The sequence below is a fragment of the Syngnathus floridae genome, chromosome 3 (genome assembly GCF_059516105.1).
Source record: "Syngnathus floridae isolate MCC-2025c chromosome 3, RoL_Sflo_1.0, whole genome shotgun sequence".
In the NCBI taxonomy this organism is placed as follows: Eukaryota; Metazoa; Chordata; class Actinopteri; order Syngnathiformes; family Syngnathidae; genus Syngnathus; species Syngnathus floridae.
Genome location: NC_142415.1, coordinates 19,203,395 through 19,218,496, shown reverse-complemented (window position 1 = coordinate 19,218,496; position 15,102 = coordinate 19,203,395). Strand labels below are relative to the sequence as shown.

The window sequence follows — 15,102 nt, the reverse complement described above, 5'->3', positions numbered from 1 at the left end:
AAGAAAAAGCATGATGCCTCGCTTTAGAACGCCAGCTTATAAATATGGCAATGGTGTTGAAAATAAAATAACGTCATTCATGAATTGTTACAAAAACAAGCCGCAAAAGCTCAAGAAAAAGCTTTTTTTTCCACCATGGGGGTATTCTGGTGTTCCTCAGCAGGTCGTAAACTGCACTGAAATGCTGCCACCCAGAGGGTGAATTCAGTATTTCATGCCTGGGATTGTTATGCAGACGCTGTACAGTTACAGTCTGTGGATGTCTGAGGCCCAGGCAGGGGGTAGAGGGAGTTGGGATTTACTGGTGGGGGGGCACGTGATTCTTTGAGCAGACACAATCATGCAGAGCGGAACCCCTAACCCCCGCCCGGGCCTAGCCTGCAGTCGCCCCTGCATCCTCCGACCGCTGCGATTGTCACTCTAATTACCGTCGGCTTTCTCCAGAAGCATTGTTTGAACGTTGTACATGACCTCAACTCTGGCAGAAATACAACAATTAACACTGAGAAAAGACGAGAGCCTCAAAAATGCACGGTGGCCCACCCAAGAGTCCAACTACAGTGAGTCACCCTCTAACAAGTGCTCACTGTACCAACATGACCCGCTTTCGTCGGAGAACGAGGAGGGCTGTCGACTTGCATTTGTAATGTCCCTCGATGAAAGTCCCCGTGAAGGCCGCCGCCGGGCCCACCTACATCGAACCGTACGGCCCGGAATCCATTCTTGCGCTGCACTCATGTGGAAATAAACCTGTTTACCACCAACGACTCGCACATGCTAATGAGCGTCTGTTTGTTTTCTGCCGCGCTCATGCGGGAGGAAGGGAATTTTTATGATGGAGCTGAGGATAATAGATGACAGCCCAGGTGGTTGGGCAAAGGCCTACTTGGATCTACAGTGCCTCCTGTCCTGGTTTGAAAATACAGGTCCACTTGTATAAGGTGGTGGGTAGGTTGAGGGGGGGTATGTGGGTGGTAGACTAGACCAGAGTCTGAAAAGAGTTTTATTTTGAAAATCAGGTGCATGCACCTGTGCTGCAGTATGTACTCATCATTAATATGCTAGTAAAAAAGTAAGTGCATTATTCGCAAAAATAAATGAAATAAAAACAGCTGTTAGAGTTTATTTGTTAAATGGTCAATCCCTAAATTTTCTTTGTAATAGTAATAGTTAAAACACTGTTCAGAATAATCTCTCTCTTTCTCTCTCTCTCTCTCTCTCGCTCTTTCTTTCTGGCGCTCTCTCTCTTTCTCTCTCGACACACGCATCTATTTATAAAAAAATGATAAAATGCTGAATTTATTTTATTTCTTTAAAATGAAATATTTCACAAGCACACATACGGAACAATTTTTGTTTGTTTCTTGTGGACTTTGAAATGCGGGCACCAAATACCGGAAGTAACGGAACAAACTTCCTGTTAGTAACCCTCAAGCTTATCTCGAGCGGTTACATAGCATTTACCATTTAATTGAAACATTACAATTTACATTACGCGTAAACATGATTAAAGCGATATTAATATTTAACAACCATGGAAAGCCACGGCTCATCAGATTTTATCAATATTTCGTGAGTATTACTATAAACGTTTTTATTCTTAGACTTCGTATTGTAATTTGTCTCAAGAACGCCATGTTATCGCTTGTTGCTGTTAGTTTAGCTTTGATATCTTTTATTTCTTCCAACATTGAAATGTAACCCATCCCCCAACGCTATTCTCGTTTTTTCCATGATGTGTATTTCTTTAATAAACAGGAATTAATCTCGAAATTATTCTTGTTTTCCTCAGGCAGAAGACATGCAGCAACAGATCATCCGTGAGACATTTCATTTGGTGTCAAAGCGGGATGACAATGTTTGTAACTTCTTGGAAGGAGGAAGGCAAGTGTCTATAAGATGGAGCATGGCTTTCAATAAATAATACAAAGGGGTGATCCCCCAACAACCTTGGCTAAAATCTGCTTTTATTTTGTTTCCCAGTCTTATCGGCGGCTCCGACTACAAGCTAATCTACCGCCATTATGCCACACTCTACTTTGTCTTCTGTGTGGACTCCTCTGAGAGCGAGCTTGGCATTTTGGACCTCATCCAGGTCAACTGATTTTTTTTATCTGTTCTCTCTCTTCTCTCTGTGCTTTTAAATGCCATTAATCTCAAACTTCATTTGTGTTGGACTGATATTTCTGTTGCGTGGCAGGTTTTTGTGGAAACGCTGGATAAATGCTTTGAGAACGTCTGTGAACTGGACCTCATATTCCACATGGACAAGGTAAAAGTGATCAACTAGAAGACTCACCTACTCGCGAATGATGAATCGCAAATCCTTTGGCTCCCTCTTCCTTTGTATTTGATTAACGTCACACTTGATAGGTGGGAATACGCTGCACTGTAATTACCAGAAGAGTCCACAAGAGGGTAGCAAATGATAACATTAATAAAAGCAAGTTCTTAGGCACCCTAGATGCCACCAGATAGTGCTGTAGTTGAGATTTCAGGTAAACAAAGCACTTCATTGTCTCATCAAAAGAGAAATCAACTATTGAACAGAAGATAGACTAATTTGATTAAATACTGCTACTTTTTCCTGAGCACAAAATCAATAGTGAGTTTTTGAGTGAACTCACCAAACACATCTGAATGCAATTCAAGTGACTAATCGCTATTTCCTGTGTAATATTGTCAGCAGTTGTTGGCTTCCTTGTTTTGTAACTGTTGTGTTGTTGTGCTTGGTTGCCCCCCCCCCGCTGCAGGTCCACTACATCCTCCAGGAGGTGGTAATGGGCGGCATGGTGCTGGAGACAAACATGAATGAGATCGTGGCTCAGGTGGAGCTGCAAAACCGTATGGAAAAGTCGGAGGTTAGACACTGGCACAAAACACAAAAGTAGAAGCATACATATTAACACGGGTCTTGTTCCGGTGCAGGGAGGTTTGTCTGCGGCACCAGCTCGCGCCGTCTCCGCCGTGAAAAACATGAACCTGCCGGAGATCCCGCGCAACATCAACATCGGAGACATCAACATCAAAGTGCCCAGCCTCTCCCCGTTCTAAATACGGCTCGACAGGGGGCGGGCGGGATCCAGTGCCCCCTCCTCACTCTTATGCGGTAAACTTGAACTCTCCTGACCACGGCGGCGTTCACGGCCGCTCACCCTGGCCGCTCTCGTGTACGCTGGATAGAAGCTGTGAGTCGTTTGTGTTGTTGTTGTTTTTTTTCTGTTCTTGTATCCTAGCTCAATTTGCACAATATTGTCAACATGTGTTCTGTGTAGCAGTGGTCAGTAACCTACGGTGAGTAAACAGCATGTACTGCAGCAGTGCCATCTAGTGGCAGGAAATGGAATTACACTTCAAAATAGCAACAGAATTCAGTCGCAACTAAAAATCTGAATTTTCCCAAATTTTCTGTTGGACGCTGAATTCATTTCAGATTTTCGGGAACGGGGGTACTGCTCAGTGAGTTCAAGGGTTCGTGCTGTTCTTTTCCATAAATTCACGTGGCCCCTGATGAGTTGCCATAAAGCATCAGGTGAATGTGAATAGTCATGCATGTTCAATATTTTATGACTTGGCTGACAAGCATATTTTCCCTCTTCAACTCCACGCTCATCACTGGTCTTGATTTTGAGATTTCCCAAACTCTCCCCCAGTAACTTGATCCCTTTGGCTCCCGTATAGCCTGGAATGAATCTTCTTCCATCCTGGCGTCCAAACGTCTGCCTGTCCTCGGCGAACTGTCGTCACAATCCATTACTCCCGCTCTTTCGCACTAATATTAAGCTGGCCGACGTGTGCGCCGGTGGGTTTGGGAGTCACGTGATCGCCCCCATCCTCCTAAGCGGTAAAACAGCAAAGATGCACTAAAGTTTTTTTTTTACAATTAAATTTTTTTACAGGCACAGTTTGTGAAGTTCTCGGCGGGCCACACAAAGGCTGAATACACACACCCACACTGATGTTTTTTTTACCTTCCTACCACCATGGTCCAAAAGCTACATCCACACATACCATTAGGGCCATGTTCATCAGAAGAAGACCCACAAAAAAGATCCAAGTTGACGTCTTAAAAAAATATTTGCGCCCACCCTTCACAAGACTGAATTCCCTCGTTTTTGGTTTTTTTATTCAGATCCCAAAGCCAATTTAAATGAGGCCTGTGAAAATTTGTAGTAATATTGTGAATAAACCTACTAAAATGTTTCAAAAATTAATGTTGGTAAGGACACAAAATTTGCCATTTTGGTCTAAATTCGTGCAGCGATCAACCAGCATTTTGCACACAATAATGTCTCAAGTACATTCCTGCAAAGACAAAGTCTGCCGTTTTTCATTTCAGCCATGAGCTTGTGATCCTTGTTTATGGGTCCACTCATCAAAGACATGCCTACCATATCATCTTGTAAAGGTCAAACTAGCTTCAGAAATTTTCAAAGGTCAGGGTATCATTTGACAGTGTGTCTTTTCAGGCACGAGCTCTTCAGACTTTTCCGTGGATCTCCTTTTGACGCCAGTCCTACCAAATTTCACATTACGTTCTTAAAACTGGTCTTGAGGCCTGTTTTTGTATTTATCGCTGTGTTTGAATGTATTATATTTGTTTCTTATTTACTGTATTTCATTGTCCAGATGTTGATTGTACATGAATAAAAACTGCTGCCAGCCACAAACTGCATGCAGTTGTTCTTGCGAAGAAGCGCCCCGAGGTACACCTTCCAGGAATTCTCTTGAAGCTGTGCCATCACATTCGAGGTTTGTTGTTACAGCCGCATTCTTTCAATCCCCCCCCCCCCCCCCCCCCCTCTATAATTTGATCATGTATCCACTCCTCGGTTGCGCCGATCATGGAGTAGAGCTTCTCCACGTTTTCTTCCTGCTAACCTCGTGTATCACGTTTGCACGTTTTGTTGTCATGGTGTCCGTCACCTGCTCTTGTATTTAAGTGGCGGTTCTTCCCTGAGTTCCTACCTTGGACGAGACTATTTCCGAACCTTCATACTTCATTCATGTCAATACAATGTAAGGAATAATTAAAAAAATCATAAATATTGATGTCATAAATGACACACTGTTTCTCAAGGAAGAAGAAACAATTAACTCCTTACCACAAATTCTATGCTTGACACAAAAAAAAAACAGTTGTCACAAAATATGCACTAGCAAATGTTTGTCTATGAAACTAGCTTCAGATATGAACATCTCGCTAGCTGATTACCGGCCAACATTAACCTAAGGAAAATAAGTACCGTATTTTCCGGACTATAAGGCGCACCTAAAAACCTAAAATTTTCTCAAAAGCCGACAGTGCGCCTTATAGTCCGGTGCGCCTTATATATGGACCAAATTCCTCAATTTAAACTGGCCCGAAGCATTGTGTCATGAAATCAATCATAAGTGGCCCGCTGAAGACTATGAATCATGAATCAAAAAGACTATGGATCATTATTTTGTGATTATAATTTGTTGCGTCTGAAGTTGAAATAAAAAACATAAAATGTAGAATGATTTGATTTGGATTAAAAATCTGACATGATGCATTAATAGTGAGGCTTATAGTCCGGTGCGCCTTATATAAGAACAAAGTTTTAAAATGGGCCATTCATTGAAGGTGCGCCTTATAGTCCAGTGCGCCTTATAGTACGAAAAATACGGTAGGCCTAATAACAGAACTTGTAACCGTTGTTGTTGTAAAGCATAATCTTAAAATTACATAATTTGTGCCGCCCCTCACGTGACATTAAAATAAAATGCCTTCCTGGACCTTCCTTCTTGCCCGTGCCAAGAACTACCACTGTACATGTGTCACTCCCTGTCGAATCGTCATGTTTATCTTGTTTATCCTGTTTTCACTCTGCCAGCATTTCCCCAACGTCTAGTTCCCGTTTCTCCTGCCCGTCCATTGCTGTGTTTGATCTCCTCCCCATCCTCTTACCACCCTTTTCTCATCAATAAAGCCCAGTCCAAGCTGCACATGGTCACCCTGCTCCATTCCGCACGTTTTGTAACCTCCCCAACTCAAATATGGGAAGTCATCCCTCGCAGAAAACCTGCGGTAGCTCTCGCCGGCTCCACCCTTCCAGACTGTTTCACATCAGCCGGAGCTCATTCCAGATCTTGCAGGCAAGCAGTGGACATACTCCGAGAGCCGCTGGTATGTACAACCTTCAATAGCTAAATGTGGAAAATTGCTTTATATTTTTTTTGCTTAAATTGTAATATATTGTTTTGTTTTTACCCCTAACATGAGCATGTTAGTTCTAGAGTGCTTTGTAGTTTTATGACATGCCGGGATTTTTTTTTTTTTTTTCCTCCTCGGCAGCTCCTTTGACAGCTTAATCCATTGAGACAAATCGAGTATATGGAAGTGCCTAAAACGTGGTCATATTTGGAATTGGATTCAAATTTTTGCCTCAAAATCTGGCAGTAAAAGTTTATACAACAGTTGGCAAAAACTCTCATGGAACTTAATTGCAATACAGGAAATGTTCTCCCTTCTACATTTCATACCATCCTCGTTTCTCTCCTTGCATCCTTCCTTCCCTCCTCTTTTTCCCTCCTTTTTTTGCCTTCCTTCCTTAGATAATTTTAAAGTATATCAAGGCCCACATTGTATATTTTACACATCTGCTTTTGCTTCTGAAGTTTGGGATGCTTATCAAGGCTCCTCTGTGGAGTTGGCGTGTTCCTCCCATTTTCTCCAGATATCCATGTTAGGTTCATTGAAAACTCCAAATTGTCTGATGTTGGAATGTGCCTTGTGATTAGCTGGCTAAACTTTCCCTCGTGCCCAAAGCCTGCTGGGATGGACTCCAGCTCACCTTCTTGACAGGCGCTTTAGAAAATGAATGAACAAACTGTGGAAATATGGAAAGACTGTGACCTAAAGTTAATGTAATGCTCATGACGGCCAAAATTGAAGCTATCTCAGAATTTTTTGAGATTTCATAACACTTTACAAACTCATGACCTCACTGTAAGTGCAAATACAGTTAATTAGTTAATTAAACTTGGTCATCTATTATGATTGCACCTACAAAATAAATAAATTCGATCAATAGGCCATTTTGGTTCCGTTAGCTTTCCAAGAAGCCAATTTTCGAAAACCTAGTGGGCTTGTCTACCATAAGTAAAGTAACAACAAAAATGAGGGAAAAAATCTCCTTCTTATCCCAATTGGATCCGACATGCTTAAAACCTCCCACGTTATTGGAAACCTTTGTACGGTAGAAACATGTATTCCAGATGTCGAGAATAGCTTTGGGATGTGTCAATTTTTCACCACAGAGGTCTCCTAAATTTCCTTCATGTTCTCTGCGGGAAGGCGCTTATAAAACGAGGTGTTCCAAAATAAAGGTCAAAATGAATTAGACTCAATGTGCTACGCTCATTTGATGTTTCGTGAAGTCTGCGTAGCATTATTCGTGAAACAAGAGTCGTTCAATCCTTTTTGCTTCATTGTTTGTCTAAAAGCATGTTTTCCTTGGAATTAACGTAAAGAAATGATTTCCCAACCTCTTTAGCAACATCCTGACAGAGTCGTCACACCCTCTCCTAAATATTATTTCCACTTTTGAACACAGACGCAACAATAGGAACAACCAGAGAGAGTTGGCGAAACACCCGAAAACCACATGTTGGAATATTCTAAATTATGTGAATATATTACGTAAATGACATTTTGTATGATTGGCAGTCATAAATGAATCTAAACAAGCAATCATTAGAAAATATTATGCAGTGATGACTGGAACAAAAAAAAAGTGACCTTTTATTACAGTTTAATCAAAATCAGGTGAAGGAAGCTCTTGTTTATTTTCAGCTTTTTTTTTTTTTTTTTAAACAACTTTCCAGTATTTCCCCACAGCTCATAAGCCTTCTCCCGCCAGAATTGCGGTGGTAAATGTTGCCTAGTCATCTGCGGTAATCTGATTTGTGGACTTGTGACTTTGTGTCAGCAAAAATCCACTTTTTGTTTTCTGGCGACTGAAGTCAATAAATAAATTTGCCTTGCGTATCAAACAAATATGTTTCTATGGATAACAAACATATTGCATTACGTGCATGCAGTCGGCCCCTGGGAATTTGTTTTACGCATTTCGCTGACTGCTAACTGGTGCACAGTGTGAACATGACATCAGGCTGGATGTTGCCAGGGAAACATCTGCAAATAGTCACTCTGCAGGCAAATGAAACAAAACACAGTCAAGTATGACAAATCCAAATATGTGTAATTACATAGTGGGTTACTCCAATATGGCCTACATTGCGTCGTTTCTGTTAATAAGCAGGCTTCGCCATAGCACCAAACCTTTCCTGTATAAAGTAGCTATTGGGTTTGTATTTAATGACTGAATCAAATCTGCTTACAGTTTAAAAATCTAAAACAGTCAAATGAAAAACCTTACACAATAAGATCATCAAAAATACATTTATTGATGTGTAAACTGTGACACCCAATAAGTAATAATAAATCATTTCTGAAATAAATTAAGCTTAGAGTCTCAAGTCAAGCTAATAAGCACAAAAATAAAAAAATAGTTGAAAAAATAGGGAAAATATTTTGCTATCTGTCTGTCACAAACTTTGTTTTTTGTTTTCTTTTTAAATACCATGGTTTTCACTGTTGGGTTTCTTCTTTCTCTTATTGTCTACAGGTAAATAACTACCTGGTACTCTATCACCATCTAGTGGCCAAAAGCTATATTGTACTTTGATGTACAGTCGGAAAACAGTTTTCAGAAAAAATGCTTATGCATTAATGAATTAGTTGCGTAACTCACCATAAAGCAACATTTTGACCTCCACACCCTGAGCCCTTTTAGGCTCTGTGATATCATTTTTTAGTTGACAGCAAGTAACAAAATGGCCGCCCCCTATGAAGTATAAAAAGAAGTGCATTTTTCTGCTTACTTCAAATTCCACCAACACATCTTTCCATCATCCTCACAGGTATTATGAACCCACCTTGAACTCAAGAGCACCATTACCAAATTGAAACAAAGCCTCACACGTCCGCTGACGTCCTTCCTGGTCATGGGGAAGGTCTACTACATCAGTAAGAACGTGGGACTTGGACTACTCGTGTTAGCTATCAGCGCTCTGGTGATCATTTTAGCTCTGTCTATCGCCTACGACAAGGAGAAGGCCAAGAATCGAAAGGCCGAAGACCAAGCGGCGGTCAACACCAACACCCCCAGTCCAACCCCCGTAGGGTCAAAAGATCCGTGGGACCAGTACAGACTTCCTTCCGCCCTGGTCCCTACCACCTACAATGTGACGCTGTGGCCTCGACTGAAACCCGACGCAAACGGCCTCTACATCTTCACGGGACTCTCCGATGTGGTCTTCACCTGCATCCAGGCTACAGACCTGGTCGTCATCCACGCCAGCAAGCTCAACTTCACCACCTTCAATGGGCACCACGCCTCGCTGCGTGACCTATCAGGCGCCTGGATGCCGGCCATCCGGAAGTCTTGGTTGGTGGCAGAGACAGAGTACCTGGTCCTGGAGCTCAGCGGCAGACTCACCAAAGGGGCATTCTACGTCTTGCACACCGAGTTCCAGGGAGACTTGGCGGACAGCCTAGAAGGATTCTACAGGAGCGAATACATGGAGGACGGCGTGAAGAAGTAGGTTTTCCAAACCAGACTTAAACAGGATAGGTTCAGTATCAGAACTGAATTCCATTACTTTTTCCAGAGTGGTCGCTACTTCTCAGATGCAAGCCACGTATGCCCGCCAAGCCTTCCCGTGCTTCGATGAACCCGCCATGAAAGCCGTCTTCAATGTCACCATCATCCATGACCGGGACAAAGCAGCTCTGTCCAACGCCCGAGAATTAGGTTTGAAAATAGCTTTCCCTAAAACGGCAAACTCCACCTGCAGAGAAGTTTGTGAGTCCGCTTGGGGAAACACCAATAAATTAGTCTGACTTTTCCCCGCAGACGTTAGAAATGAGGTCATGGATGGCGCTGAAGTCCGAATTACAAGGTTCGAGCCCACAGCGAAGATGTCCACCTATCTGCTGGCCTTTATTGTCAGCGACTTCTCCTACATTGAGTCCAACCAACAAAATGGCGTACAGGTAAGGACTTTGACTTTTAAAAAAAAAATGAAGCGCTGATTCAAATGTACAGTTTTGTATAAATGATGTCAGGTGCGGGTATGGGCTCGAACAAAGGCCATTAACGACGGACATGGAGACTATGCTCTCAGCGTAACTGGGCAAATTCTTCAGTTCTATGAAAACTACTACAACACAGCCTACCCGCTTCCTAAGTCGGGTAAGAAATCTGGAGTTTATTTACGTGTTTTTCACAAATATGTATTCAATCCTGTAAAATAGTCCTTTCAGAGACATAAACAGATTTAATACAACCTGTTCTTCACTTAGGGCACGGAAGCAGCCATTTTGTGTCGGAGCCGCCATTTTGTGCTGACCGGCGCATGGTTTCTTCGTCTGAATGTTCTGTTCCTTTCCAGATCAGGTGGCTTTGCCTGACTTCCACGCCGGTGCCATGGAGAACTGGGGCCTGATCACCTACAGGGAGACGGCTCTACTCTACGACCCGGAGAAATCGTCCCCGGGGAACAAACAACGAGTAGCCTCCGTCATCGCACACGAGCTGGCGCACATGGTCGGCCATCTTGTCTTTTATCGCGGTGGTTCTCAAACTGGGTTCACTGGACCCACAAGAGGGTCAGCAAATTAATCAGTGATTGTCGGATCGTTTTGGGGGGATTCAAGTGAATCAGTTAGTGCGCCCTAGCTTAGCATTAAGCTAATTCAAAGCTGTAATATTGTTGATTAGGGTTTCCTTCCATCCTGTATTCTTTAGTGGTTCGGAAACTTGGTGACCATGCGCTGGTGGAGCGATCTGTGGCTCAATGAGGGCTTCGCGTCATATGTGGAGTACCTGGGAGCGGACTATGCCGAGCCATCGTGGAACATTGTAAGAGAAACCAAATTAGAAGCACAGATAGACAACCAATCACGGCTCACCTTCCAAAATTGAAATTTCTAAGTTTGAGAATAAATATGATTCTGTCATAGAAAGACCAGATGGTTCTGGATGACGTCATGCGGGTGTTCGGTCTGGATGCCCTGGCCACCTCTCATCCGCTTTCCTGGAAAGAAGACGAGGTGAACACACCCGCTCAGATCAGCGGGATCTTCAACACCATCTCCTACAGCAAGGTGGGCACTCAATAAATCTACGTTGGTTTTTTTTTATTAACTAACCTGATCTCAACCTTCAGGGGGCGGCGGTGCTCAGGATGCTGTCCGGGTTTTTGGGTGAACCAGTGTTTACCAAGGGACTCAGTGTGAGTATCATTATAAAATGGCTACAGCATCTCCATGGAATTGTCATAACGTTACCTTCTCTCTAGTCTTACCTCAACGCGTTCGCCTACAAATCCACCGTGTACAAAGACTTGTGGGAACACCTCCAAAAGGTTTGTAGGACCACTTTAGTCATCCCTCAATTCAGTCCAGCTTTCTTCTTACTGCTCCCTTGTTTTCCAGGCGGTGGAGGACACCCCAGGATTGCGTATCCCACACACGGTCCACGACATCATGAACCGCTGGATTCTCCAGATGGGCTTCCCAGTGGTAACCATCAACACCAAAACCGGACGTGTCACCCAGAAGCACTTCCTGTTGGATCCAGAATCAGTGGTGGACAGGCCCTCACCGTTCAAGTTGGGTTATACCATTTCTTGTCACCCTGAGAACATTGTTGAAAAATGGTTGTGTTTCCCAGTTATACGTGGTTTGTGCCCATTAAATGGATGAAGACAGGTGTTGAGCAGCAACAGTACTGGCTTCTCCACGAGACAGGTATCTCCGAGTTCTCACGCCCATCCTCTTGTTTTTTTGCTGCACCCCCGGCCCCATCCATGTGATCCTCCCATGCGTCTTTCACCAGACAGCAACCCTCAAATGAGCGCCTCGGGATCCAACTGGGTGCTGGCCAACACCAACATGTCAGGGTACTTCAGGATCAACTACGACACGGACAACTGGAATCGCCTAATCGCCGTCCTGGAAGCAAACCACCTGGTGGGGGCAGTGTCTTAGTTTTGCGTTTTAGTATTAAAATCCAGTTTCCCGCAATAATTTAAACTATTGCGTCATCGTAATATTTAAAGCTGGAAATAAAAAAAACAACACATGCTAATGTTAGCTTACCCTGCTAAACTGTAATGTTACAGATCTTTATTGTGCTATACATTGATGAGTCTCTGACCGTAGCTGCACATTTTTGTCATCTTTCCTCAATCTAAAACTGAACTTACGATTCCTAACTCTTGTCTCATTTTTTTCCCAGAACATTCCAATCATAAATCGAGCTCAGATCATTGACGACGCCTTCAACCTGGCACGGTAACAAAAGCAACTACTAGTTATCAGTCGATTATGGTTATCACAGTATTTTTTTTTAAAAATATATAAACTTTATATATTTTGAATGTGAATGAGTTGCATGTCAATTTTAGAGCCAAAATGGTAAACGTTACACTGGCCCTGAGGACTACCAAGTACTTGTCCAAGGAAACGGAATACATCCCGTGGCAGTCCGCTATGGGAAACCTCTACTTCTATTTCCTCATGTTCGAACGCACCGAAGTCTACGGACCCTTACAGGTTCAAAAAATACACACTCGTTAGTTAAAGTGATAATTAGAGACAGAAGGGCGACTCCGTAAAATGTTTAGTCACAGCGGTAGGTAGCTGAATCTTATTGTTAAGCTAGCTAGCAAGCTAGCTCATATAGCCGAAGTCACACCCTTGAACATAAAGTTCGGAATGCACATTAATTGTTGTTTTGAACGCAGGCATACACCAAGAAGCTCGTCCAACCTCTTTTTGAATACTTTGCGAGGATTACGAACAATTGGACGACAGTACCTGAAAGAATTACCGACCAGTAAGAGAAAACAGAAAATAATTTGTCTGAAACTCTTTTTATCTGATTTAACATCATTTAATTTAGTTTGATTTCATTCAAAGACCTCTTCTGCTCCGTCAGGTACAATCAGAGGAACGCCATTGCCATGGCTTGCGTGGTGGGCATGCCGGCCTGCAGGGACCTCATCAGGAGTTGGTTCAAACGCTGGATGGAGAACCCGGAACAAAACGTGTACGCTTCAATCATACTCTTGACACGACATCCGTGTAAGCTTTTTGAAAGTCTGTATTGTGTATGGAGCAGGGTTCATCCCAACTTGAAAGGCTCCATGTACTGTCTTGGCGTGGAACTGGGTGGGGCGGATGAGTGGGACTTTGTCTGGAGGATGCTCGAGAACGCCACGCTGGCGTCCGAAGCCTCCAGGCTCAGGTCGGCCTTGTCTTGCACCAAAGTTCCCTGGCTGCTCAACAGGTACTTTTCATAGGAAGAAGAAGAAGAAGAAGAAGAAGTACCCGACTTTCCAATAATACTGCTCTCGTGTTTCGTCAGGTACCTGGAGTACACTTTGGACCCGACAAAGATCCGCAAGCAGGATGCCACGTCCACCATCACGAGTGTGGCTAACAACGTGGTGGGAATGCCTCTAGCCTGGAATTTCGTCAGAGCACATTGGAAGCAACTTTTCCAAGAGTAAGCGCATTGCCTCGGCTTCACACGTTCACTTTTTTACACGTTTCAGAATTTTGACGTTTTTGGTTTTAGATACGGAAAAGGATCGTTTGGCTTCTCCTCGCTCATCCGTGGAATCACCATGCGCTTCTCCACAGAGTTTGAGCTGAAGGAGGTACGCTGTACAGATACTTGTGCAAAAAAAAAAAGTATCTTACTGATAAGGTTAAGAATTGGCTATATATGTGCCAACCACAAGAGGGCAGCAAAGTAATATTTTTTCATTTTTCTTCACAGCTAAAGAGATTCCAAGAGGACAATAAGGAGGTAGGCTTTGGCTCAGGCACCCTGGCACTGGAGCAGGCCATGGAGAGGACTTCTGCCCAGATCAAATGGGTGACAGAGAACAAAGGTCCAGTTCTGGACTGGTTCTCTACGGAAACAGTGTGAAAGGGGGCGGGTGGGGGGGGTCAGGAATCATCTTAATAAGCCTTACTCTGCACTGTGTTGTTAAAGCACGCAGCCATTTTGTGTGTGTGCTTAAAATGACCGCTTTCTAGGAGGTTAGAACAGCTCTTGGTGCAAACACAACATTCATAATGATGCCTTTGGCACAAAAATGCATCTAAAAGTCTCTCGATAATATTGTGCAATTTTTTTTCAATCCATGGTCTTGTATTTAGAAAAGTGAAAAAGCAAGAATATTACAGAGTAGTGATAATAATGTTTTTTTTTTTTTAAATATTGGATAACTGATACTTTTGGACCGACCGTTTTGCACAACAACACATTTTTTATGTAAAAAAAACAACAAAAATTGTTTTTTGAACAACCTAAAGTTGGGTCAAACTGACCTAATTTTCTGGGTCAGTCCTATTTTATTAATACAGCATCTCAAATGGTTTTATTTTTTTTACTCCGGTAACACATTTAGTCCGTTTTTCAATAAAGTGCCTAAAAAAGTAACGACACCGAGCACATCATTTTGGAGTCTGAAATTTCCCACCTTTTATGAAGGCAGCATTGCTTTTTATGGACTTTGTTGATGTATATATGCTTTTCTGATGAAATTTGTAGCAATTTTTTTTTTTTTTTGGTGAGACCTGATTCTTCATGACAGTGGCAACTCTTTTCGTTGTGTGTGCAGCTTCAGGGTGCAGGACTTTGGGTAAATAATGCTGATCAGGGCCTGGAAGAGGTGTCGTCCTCAGCTGTTGCTTCCCCTCCGCCCCCCTCGGCGGGGGTCTTTCCTTAAAGACTTTAGCGCTGCCATGCTCCCTATTTAGCGCGTCCATGTGCTCTGTTTATCTTAGGAAGTCTGCAAAGAGGTGCCATCTAATGAAAGCCCTCCACAACCACACATAGCAGCAACAAACTTGGCCAAATTCGACTATTTTCTGGCTTATTTTGCGTGTCATATTTAATAAAAGAAAAATGAAAGTGTTTATGAACAAATTATTTTGTGAACAGCGAATCACACAGATCTGTAGTGATAAATATAGTTTATTCCCCAATGTAA

The 15,102-nt window shown here is 42.9% G+C and overlaps 2 protein-coding genes across 2 annotated transcripts; both read left to right on the top strand.

Annotated features, from left to right (window-relative positions):
- Window positions 1-1,378: 1,378 nt before the first annotated feature.
- Window positions 1,379-4,670, top strand: ap3s2 (adaptor related protein complex 3 subunit sigma 2). Its single transcript, XM_088371257.1, has 6 exons — window positions 1,379-1,572; window positions 1,793-1,884; window positions 1,984-2,095; window positions 2,201-2,272; window positions 2,754-2,861; window positions 2,929-4,670. Exons 1-6 carry the CDS (start codon window positions 1,504-1,506, stop codon window positions 3,052-3,054), a joined length of 579 nt encoding a protein of 192 aa, XP_088227383.1. The 5' UTR covers window positions 1,379-1,503; the 3' UTR covers window positions 3,055-4,670.
- Window positions 4,631-15,026, top strand: LOC148400960 (aminopeptidase N-like). Its single transcript, XM_088371254.1, has 22 exons — window positions 4,631-4,752; window positions 5,955-6,151; window positions 8,950-9,629; window positions 9,700-9,842; window positions 9,945-10,084; window positions 10,157-10,283; window positions 10,483-10,637; window positions 10,839-10,952; window positions 11,054-11,197; window positions 11,260-11,325; window positions 11,392-11,457; window positions 11,528-11,703; window positions 11,766-11,842; window positions 11,931-12,064; window positions 12,333-12,388; window positions 12,502-12,649; window positions 12,841-12,932; window positions 13,035-13,145; window positions 13,218-13,385; window positions 13,464-13,604; window positions 13,677-13,758; window positions 13,881-15,026. Exons 3-22 carry the CDS (start codon window positions 9,034-9,036, stop codon window positions 14,031-14,033), a joined length of 2,889 nt encoding a protein of 962 aa, XP_088227380.1. The 5' UTR covers window positions 4,631-4,752; window positions 5,955-6,151; window positions 8,950-9,033; the 3' UTR covers window positions 14,034-15,026.
- The last annotated feature ends 76 nt before the right edge of the window (window positions 15,027-15,102 follow it).